We start from the raw sequence: 9,353 nt of genomic DNA on the forward strand, positions 1-9,353 counted from the left end.
GAGGCTGGCACAGAAGCACCGGTGGGCCACACCTGAGCCTCCTGAGAGGCTCCTGAGAACTAAGAGTAACCGGTGTTCTGACAACACTGTTGTGCAGGCAGCTGGAGACCTTTCTGCCCAGGAAGCCCGGGAAGAAGGAGCTCTCCAAGAGCTGTGTATGGACATCCTGGGGTCACTGGATCTCTCTGTGAGAGGGATGACCAAAGTAAGTCACAATCTGCCCTGCTGCCGCTCCTTGACTTCACACCACGTGTTCCTCATCCCCTTCCAACACCCCCCGTCTCTCCTCCAATGTGCTCTAAAGCACACAAGACTCAGGGAAATTCACAGAGTCCTCTTCATCTCTGAGCGGAGGCAGGAACGCTGACACAGTGCTCAACCGCCTCGTTCCCTACAGCTCCTGTGGCCACGGCTGCTGCTGTACGTGGTGCCAGCCCAGTACACCGGCATGCTGATCCCGGTCTCCCGCTGTGTCCAAGCACTGGCTGAGAGAGGGGACCTGATGGTGCGGGAGGTGGAAGAACTGGATGCCCATTTCCTCAGCTCCATGTTTCAAGGTAGGAGCAGAAACTCCGCCAGTGAGCTCTGTTGAGCTGTGTTAGCACCCAGAAGGGACAGCGGAGGTGCCCGTAGCAGGGCACGTTGTGTCTGTGTCTTACTCGGCCCTTCTTTCTCCCCACAGGCCCACTGCTGACTCCCCAGACACTGCTGGCACGCCTGTTGGTGAGTAGGTGCTCCAGAGGCCGGTGCCATGAGCCCCGAGGAGGAAGCAGCATGGCCGAGTGTGCCAGTGCCTGCCTCACCCGTGGGGATGCCTTTCTCTTCCCGGACTTGCAGTGCCATGGGCAAAGCTGCTGGCTGCTCCTTGGCCTCCAGGGCAGAGCCAAGCTGCTTCCCTCGTGGGAGAAGCTGCTGCTCTTGCTGCAGACGTGACCCTGCTTCTCCTTGCTCTCGCTCAGGTGGTGGCAGGGAGCCCTTTTGCAGGCAGCGAACTCCAAGCCGCTGCCTTGCTGCTCATGCAAAACCTCCACAGCAGGATCCACAGAGCTGTGGGGGCCATGTGGGCCGCTGAGATCCCCCTGCTGCTGCAGTGCCTCCAAGGTAAAGTGCTGGTGGGGAGAGGGAGGGGCGGAGGCAGGCAAGGGGGGGAGTGAAAATGGAGCTCTGCAGCGTGGCAGAGGGGAAGCGTTGCCTGCGGCCCCATGCTTGCTCTGCTGCTGTTCCCATTCCGGGGAGACAGCGCTGAGGCCCGGGGACCTTTCCCCCCGGGGATCTGCCCATTCCAGGGCACGGATGGGCCCTTCACGTCCCCTCACACAGCAGTCTTGGGGCAGTTCTGTGTTCCTGCTGGGACAGTGTTTGTGGGGAGGGACAGGTCATTGTGAAGGGTGTGCGGGTCCCAGCTTGGCAGTGCCGAGTGCCCAGGCAAACCTGGTTTGCAGCAGCTCTTCCTCTGTGGCTTGATCCCAAGCAAGGGTCTTTTGCTTCTTGTTGCTGTGCAGGGAAAGATGAGAGCTTCCCGGACTCTGCAGAGTGGGAGCAGCGCCTACTAAAGGTACAGCATTGCCGGAAGGCACGGTGCAGAGAAGTGTCTGCCTGTCTCAAGGAGCCCCGTTCCCATAGAAAACAGGAACAGCCTCTCAAATGCTGCTGCGGAGCGGCCGCGCGCCTTTGTGCTGCTGCCTCTCCCTCTTTGCCTCAAGCCCATGGGGGGTCCTAGGAGAAGAGCATCAGGCAGCTTTAAGGCAGGGAATGCTGGGGGGAGCTGGGAAAGGGACTGTTCTTCCAGTCACCTCTCTCCAGAAGGTTGCGGCGATGTGGGAATGTGGGAAGAGGCAAAGGGCAAGGAAACATTGGCTTCTGTTCTCCAACAGTTCCTGAGGGCATCACTGGACACCATGGAGGATGAGGCCTGGACCAGGGGCCTGAGCTGCGAGCTGAGCCGGTGGCTGAGCAGCTCTCCCAGCGGCTCTGGAGAGAAGGTGGGTTCCCCCCGGCTCTACGCAGCGGTGCAGCCTCAGGTGCCCAACCGGGGCTGGGGCTGCGGGTGGTGCTCTGCTCATGCGGGCGGCTCACACTGCTTCCCTGGCCCGTGCCCCCCAGAGGGCCTTTCCTTGCAAACTGCCTGGGGGTGGCTAAAGCTCGGCCCTGCACCTGCTCTCAGCATCTCCCAGGGAGCGTAGGTCCTTCCCCCCTGGCCCTCTCCCAGCAGGTCAGGCTGCTGCCACATCTCAGCTTCTTCCTTCCCTTCCAATCCCTTCTCTTCCCTTCCCATGCAGTCTTTCCTGTACAAGGCTCTGGGGACAGTGCTGGGAGCTTGTAAGGAAGTCCTCCACGTCCAAGAGAAGCTTCTGCAACACCTGGAGGAAGCAAACGCAGAGGAGCCATCTGAGGCCCAGGTGAGGTCTCCTCCCAGCCAGCTTCTGCCAGCATCCCCGGTCTGTCCCTTGGGCAGAGGGCTTCTCCTGGCCCTGCTCCGAGCCTTTCGATCTCCTCACTGCTGCGCTGTTTCCCTCAGGCGAGGACCAGCCCAGCCACTGTGGCTGGACCAACTGCCTGCACCAACTGCCCCTTGTTCTTTTGTGCAGGGAATGATCTCTTTTCTCAGCCATGCCGCTGAGAGCAACTTCCACACAGTCCTGGACACACTCACCATGTTTGCGTCCAGGCTGTGCAAAGGCCAAAAGGGGAGGATTTCCAGACGCAAGAAGGTGAAGCGTTGCGCATTTCCATCTTGGCTGCCCTCTGCCTTATTTTCACATGGGAGCCCAGGTGCCTCGTGGGGCACCGGGGGCTGCTGAGCGAGTGTCTCAAGGCATTTCTCCCCACACAGATGGAGCTGGACAGCAGAAGAGCTCACGCCACACGCAGCGCTCTCATCCTCGCCCACGGCAGCTTGGCACTGCGTGCCTCCAAGGAACAGCTGCTCGCCCGCCTGGAGGGAGACATCGTGGGCAACATCCTGCTGCTCTACAGCTGCAGCTGCCGGGTGAGAGCTCGTAGCGTGCCGGGGTGTCTGAGCACTCAGCTGCAGCCCCTCCACGTGGGGGGATGCTGAGATGGGCCTTCTCTTTCCAAAGGTCCCTCGGGGACTGGTTTGTGCTCAGATGAAGATGCAAGCCCTTCCCTTAGCGTTGCCCCCACGTGTTCCCCTTGCAGCCCTTGGCCCTTCCCGCAGTTGAAAGAGTGTTCTTCTCTCTTGGGCCTCAGGACCTGCAGAACACGCTTGCGCTGGTGCAGAGCATCACCGACTTCAGCTCTGCCTTCCAAGCTGTGGGTGACTCTGTCTGCTTTAACCCCTCCTTGAAGGGCAAGCTGCTGGAGATCCTGACGGTGAGTGCCTAGAGCCAGGGCTGTCTGCAGTGGAGTTTTGGGCTGTGTCATGGGACTCGGTTCCCTGGAGGCGTACAGGTCTCCCTCAGCCACACGTCTCCAGCTGGTGGGGACCTTGTGTGCTGGCAGGCAGCGGCTGGGCAGCGGGCGAGGTCCACCAACTGTGCAGCTGCTGCATCCTGCTCTGCCTCCGTGGGAAATGTGGGAGTGATGGGGCTGGTGTGTGGCAGTTGTGTCTGTCTCTGGGCTGGGTGGAAGAGCTCTCACGTGCCCACTTTGACAATGTTTCTCTGGTACTTGCAGGACTTGCTGAAGAAATATTACTTGGGCACCCCTGTATCCCCAGTGCCCCTCAAGGTGGTTCTGGCCCTGGAGCAGTTGAGGTAAGGGTGGGAGCCTCCAGGGTTGCAAGGCAGGATGGTGGATCCCCTTCTGGGTAGCTCCCAAAGGCATGGAGGGGGCAGGGGGGAGGGAGTCACTTCTACAGGAGAGATGACTGGTCTGCTGTGCCCGGCGAAGCTGAGGTTCTGGGAAGGAGAAAGGCCCTGGTGCTCCTGTCCCCTGGCAGGGAAGAGAAGGGAGACCTGGGGTCTCCTTCCCTTCAGAGCGGGAGGTGCTTCACTGATGCCGGGGAGATGCTGGAACTGAAGACAGTGCTCAGCCGCACAGGCTGGGGATGTTGGCTTTGCAGCTGTCCATTAGAAGAAACTCTGATGTTGTCTGAAGCAGCCTGGAGAGCACTGCTAAAGGCCCTTTCTGCTTTCTCTTCCTTTTTTCTGTCCTGTCAGCAAGCTGAAGCCCTCTTTAGGAACCAAGGACATGTGTGACATGTTGAGTCTGTGCTGCAAGAATGTTGTGTTGCACCCTTCAGCAGAGATGATGCTCAAGATCAAGAAGTCACAGCAAGCAGCTCAGTACCTGCAGGTAACCTGCCGTGACTTTCACAGCCACCTCTCGGTTGGAGCCCTTCCTCAGCACACACAACCTGTGCTCTGGCAGCAGCACAGGTGATGCCACAGCTCAGTGCCCTCTTCTGCTTTCAGCTTCTGCAAACATCATTGAAAGCTCTGGGCCGGCTCATGGTGGTCCTGCTCGAGACAGAGACCAGCGGCCTCTTCCAGAACATAGTCCATGTGAGTACATGTGGGGCAAGGGAGAAAGCATGGTGCCTGTCGACAGCGGAGACAGAGATGTGGGGACTGAGAGGACGATGAGAGGGGCAGAAATCTCCTGCTGACGTGCCAGCTCAGTGCGAGCTCAGAAATGGGCAGAGCAATGGGCCCTGCAGGGGGAAAGGCAGGAGCCAGCCCCTGGCAGGCCACAGCCAAGGAAAAGCTCCTGGGTTAGGAGGCAGGAGTGTCTGCAGAGAGCGGGGGCAGCAGTGCCGGTGCTCAGCGAGGTGGGGGGCCGTGTGGAGCCACAGGGCGGGCCCTGAGGGAAAGTGCTGGGAAATGAGGGACTGGGAGAGGGCTGGCATGAAGGGAAAGAAAGATGTCCGCAGTGAGACAGATGCTCTGCGCCACGTCTTGCAGAGATCAATGACGTCAGACAACATGTGGGAGCGCAAGAGGGCCCTGCAGATCTGCTCCCAGCTGCTGGCTGCTTGTGAAGAGCATGGAGTGAGTAAAGAGCCCCACCGCATGCCCCTGCTCCCTCCCCAGTGCTCCTGAGCAGGAAGGCGAGCTCCGCCCAGCTGTGCGTGCTGTGCCACCCACCGCGTGGGGAAGGCATAGGCGGGAGAAGCTAGGGAGAGCTGGGGCTGCCTACAGCTTTTTTCCTGCCTCTGGCCCCTGCAGAGAGGAGATGCCTGCAAGCACTTTGGCTCCTTGGTGGGATTGCTGGCGCCTCTGACGTGTGACCCCATGCCCACATCCCGCCAGCTGGCCGTCACCTGTCTGAGCTCCCTTCTCCGAATCCAAGGTGAGTAGAGCGGGTGTGCGCCAGCCCTCTGCTCTCCTCCGCAGCACTAGCAGAACCCCACGGGCTGGGCCCAGTTTACAGGAGGAAGAGGCACTGTGCGCAGCTCTCTTCTTCTCTCCACCCTGTCCTCTGTCTCTCCCCTGTGGAAAGCAGTTCTGCTTCCAGAAGCATGACTTCCCTTTTCTCCCTGTGCTCTTTCCAGCCAAGGCGACCAATGGAGTCATCAAGATGGGTGACATCGGGAGCCTGTGTGAGGGGCTGAATGACCGCAGCACCGTCTGTCAGCTCCAGACCTCTTCCAAAATTGCACGGGTAAGTGGACCCAAAAAGGGGTGGTGGGATCCCAGTGCGTAGGCTTTTGCACGTCCCTCTGCTCCCCCCAGCCTCTCACACCATTTCCAGAATGAGCTGTCACCCTGAGATCACTTTGCTCAGCAAGTAGCTGGAGGCACCGAGCTACGTCTGGCCCTAAGGCACCCGGCGCAAGGAGCTCATTCTATGACGTGTGTGTGTGTGTATGTGTGTGCGTGTGTGTGTGTGTGAGACTGTGGCTGCTGGGAGGTAGGCTTTGCATGTAAGCAAACACCACGGGTGGAGAAGCTGAGAGAAGGCTCAACCTCCTTACGTATTAATAGCGGGGTATGGACCGCAGGAGCGTTGTGATTGCTGCCTGACTGACCGGCAAGCTGCTGAACTAAGAATGCCCTCAAGACCGCTTTATGTTTTGAAGAGCTGCCGCAGAGCAGTGATGGGATCTCTCCTGCTTCTCGTTTCTCTGCAGATTGTGTACAGGACCTTCCCCCTGGAAGACACCATCGACTTCATGATGGCCATCAAGGACACCTTCCGGAAGGCCAAAGGAATGCGTGTGCGTGCTGCTGGGAGGTGGATGATCACCTTTCTGCAGATGTATGGAAAGGACATCTGTCGGGACGTAAGAGACTTTCTTCCACGTGTCTGGGACTTTTGTTGGCTGTTGCACTACGGCTTGTGCCGTTGGCCTCAGGTGCTACAGAAGCACAACCGGAGCTGCAGAGCCAGGGCTTGGACAGGGTGGCTGGTGTGAAATTTAGGCTTAGGCCTTGGCAGCGTGTCAAGGGAGCGGGCAATGCTCATGTGCTGAATGTCCACAGTTAAGCCCTGCAGAGTCAAGGTGCAGCCAGTCACTCTTTCTGCCCTTCTTCTTCCAGGTGCCACTGACCAACTACATCCTGCGCAGCTGCACGTCGTCCCCACAGCACAGCACGTTCATGCCATTCCTGTCCCAGGCGGTGGTCATCCTCACGCGCTGTCAGGCAGACGTCACGACTGACAGCTTCTTTCCGGCTGCTTGGAGCCCACAGACAGGTACTGGCATTCCTGCCACTGCAGTTATAGCTTGCCTCTGCTAGAGGGATCCCGGGAGGAAGCAGCTTTTCTTTTTTGCTCTCCAAGTCTGTTTGAGGCAAAAATTGCTCAGTCATGACTTGAGACTTTCCTTTTTCTAGTGAGACATGGAGGAGAATAAGAGCAATTTGTCTTCAGTGGTGGAGCCAAGAGAAGAAAAAAAAGAGGAAAGAGAAGGAAAGGAAAAAGCAACGGGAGAAAGAGATGAGAGGAGAGGGAGAGGGGGAGGGGGAGAGAGAGGGAGAGGGAGAGGGAGACGGAGAGGGAGAGGGAGAGGGAGAAAGAAGAAGAGGAAGAGGAAAAGGAAGAGGAAGAGGAAGAGGAAGAAGAGGAGAGGAGAGGAGAGGAGAGGAGAGGAGAGGAGAGGAGAGGAGAGGAGAGGAGAGGAGAGGAGAGGAGAGGAGAGGAGAGGAGAGGAGAGGAGAGGAGAGGAGAGGAGAGGAGAGGAGAGGAGACGAGAGGAGAGGAGAGGAGAGGAGAGGAGAGGAGAGGAGAGGAGAGGAGAGGAGAGGAGAGGAGAGGAGAGGAGAGGAGAGGAGAGGAGAGGAGAGGAGAGGAGAGGAGAGGAGAGGAGAGGAGAGGAGAGGAGAGGAGAGGAGAGGAGAGGGGAGGGAAGGGGAGGGAAGGGGAGGGAAGGGGAGGGGAGGGGGGAGGAGAGAAGTGGAGGGGAGAGGAGGGGAGAGGAGAGGAGAGGGAAAGGGGAACAAAAGGATTAGGAAGGCAAAAGGGAATGAAAAGGGATATTAAAAAGGAGAGGAGAGGAGAGGAGAGGAGAGGAGAGGAGAGGAGAGGAGAGGAGAGGAGAGGAGAGGAGAGGAGAGGAGAGGAGAGGAGAGGAGAGGAGAGGAGAGGAGAGGAGAGGAGAGGAGAGGAGAGGAGAGGAGAGGAGAGGAGAGGAGAGGAGAGGAGGGGAGGGGAGGGAGGGGAGGAGAGGGGAGGGAAGTGGAGGGGAGGGGGAAAGGGGAACAAAAGGATTGGGATGGCAAAAGGGAATGAAAAGGGATATTTAAAAGGAGAGGAGAGGAGAGGAGAGGAGAGGAGAGGAGAGGAGAGGAGAGGAGAGGAGAGGAGAGGAGAGGAGAGGAGAGGAGAGGAGAGGAGAGGAGAGGAGAGGAGAGGAGAGGAGAGGAGAGGAGAGGAGAGGAGAGGAGAGAGAGAAGAGAAGAGAAGAGAAGAGAAGAGAAGAGAAGAGAAGAGAAGAGAAGAGAAGAGAAGAGAAGAGAAGAGAAGAGAAGAGAAGAGAAGAGAAGAGAAGAGAAGAGAAGAGAAGAGAAGAGAAGAGAAGAGAAGAGAAGAGAAGAGGATTAGCTAAAAAACATTGTATTATTTATCTTGAAAAATTAAATGCCAGTTTTTTTTTTTTTTTTTTTTTAACTCTTCGTTGTAATAGCTGCTGTCTCTTCTCCATATCAGTTATAGAATTGCAGAATCACCAAATGTCAGGGTTTGGATAGAACCTTGCAAGATCATCTAGTCCAATCCCCCTCCCCCGTCTTAGAAGGAACGCCTTGATTAGGTCACACAGGGACGTGTCCAGGCAGATTTTGAACGTCTCCAGAGAAGGAGACCTCACAACCCCTCTGGGCAGCCCGTTCCAGTGCTCTGTTACCCTCACCATGAAGAAGTTTCTTCTCATATTTCTGTGGAACCTCCTATGTTCCAGCTTGCACCCATTACCCCTTGTCCTATCACTGGATGTCACTGAGAAGAGCCTGGCTCCATTCTCCTGATGCACACCTTTTGCATATTTAGAAACATTAATAAGGCCACCTCTCAGTCTCCTCTCCTCCAAGCTGAAGAGACCCAGCTCCCTCGGCCTTTCCTGGTAAGGAAGGTAAGCTCCAGTCCCTTCGTCATCTTTGTGGCTCTGCGCTGGACTCTCTCAAGCAGTTCCCTGTCCTTCTTGAACGGAGGGGCCCAGAACTGGACATAATACTGCAGATGCGGTCTCACCAGGGCAGAGTAGAGGGGGAGGAGAACCTTTTTCGACCTACTAACCACACTCCATCTAATACACCCCAGGGTGCCATTGGCCTTCTTGCAGTGCTGGCTTATGGTCACCCTGCTGTCCACCAGGATCCCTCCTCCCTGCGCTGCTCTCCAACGGGTCAGTCCTCAACCTATACTGGTACCTGGTGTTGTTCTTGCCCAGATACACGTCTCTACGCTTGCCCTTGCTGTATTTCATCTAATTTCTCCCTGCCCAACTCTCCAGCCTATCTAGGTCTTGCTGGGTGGCAGCACAGCCTTCTGGCGTGCCAGCCACTTCTCCCAGTTTTGTGTCATCAGCAAGCTTGCTAACAGTGCACTCTGCCCCCTCATCCAAGTCACTGAAGAATATAGTGAATGGTACTGGTCCCAGTACCGACCCTTGAGGGACTCCACTAGCTACAGGCCTCCAACTAGACTCACTCTGTCCCACTGACCACAACTCTCTGGCTTCTTTCCTTCAGCTGGTTTGCAGTCCCCCTCACTACTCGATCGTCCACACCACCTTCCTCAGTTTAGCTGCGAGGATGCTGTGGGAGAAGGTGCCAAATGCTCTCCTAAAATCAAGATAGACCACATCCACTGCTTTACCATCATCTATCCACCTGGTTACGTCTTCATAAAAGGCTATCAGGTTGGTCAAACATGACTTCCCCTTGGTGAATATCTTGTTTAATAAAGTAAATCAGACTTTAGATTGCAACTTTTCACGTTCCATTTGAAAA

General features: G+C 56.9%; 1 protein-coding gene across 1 annotated transcript in view; it reads left to right on the forward strand.

The window, feature by feature from the left end:
* Nucleotides 1-6,970, forward strand: part of LOC101749256 (maestro heat-like repeat-containing protein family member 2B) — an 11,455-nt gene extending 4,485 nt beyond the window's left edge. Inside the window, exons 3-21 of the mRNA XM_040653033.1 lie at nt 14-205; nt 398-557; nt 683-723; nt 960-1,101; nt 1,503-1,555; nt 1,875-1,982; nt 2,280-2,399; nt 2,589-2,711; nt 2,834-2,989; nt 3,211-3,333; nt 3,637-3,716; nt 4,122-4,257; nt 4,377-4,466; nt 4,866-4,952; nt 5,130-5,253; nt 5,456-5,565; nt 6,035-6,187; nt 6,444-6,600; nt 6,741-6,970. Coding sequence (XP_040508967.1) covers nt 14-205; nt 398-557; nt 683-723; nt 960-1,101; nt 1,503-1,555; nt 1,875-1,982; nt 2,280-2,399; nt 2,589-2,711; nt 2,834-2,989; nt 3,211-3,333; nt 3,637-3,716; nt 4,122-4,257; nt 4,377-4,466; nt 4,866-4,952; nt 5,130-5,253; nt 5,456-5,565; nt 6,035-6,187; nt 6,444-6,600; nt 6,741-6,760 — 2,175 coding nt within the window. The 3' untranslated portion in view covers nt 6,761-6,970. The remainder of the gene's footprint in view (nt 1-13; nt 206-397; nt 558-682; nt 724-959; nt 1,102-1,502; nt 1,556-1,874; nt 1,983-2,279; nt 2,400-2,588; nt 2,712-2,833; nt 2,990-3,210; nt 3,334-3,636; nt 3,717-4,121; nt 4,258-4,376; nt 4,467-4,865; nt 4,953-5,129; nt 5,254-5,455; nt 5,566-6,034; nt 6,188-6,443; nt 6,601-6,740) is intronic.
* Nucleotides 6,971-9,353: the final 2,383 nt, after the last annotated feature.

This window comes from Gallus gallus, chromosome 1 (genome assembly GCF_016699485.2).
Source record: "Gallus gallus isolate bGalGal1 chromosome 1, bGalGal1.mat.broiler.GRCg7b, whole genome shotgun sequence".
In the NCBI taxonomy this organism is placed as follows: Eukaryota; Metazoa; Chordata; class Aves; order Galliformes; family Phasianidae; genus Gallus; species Gallus gallus.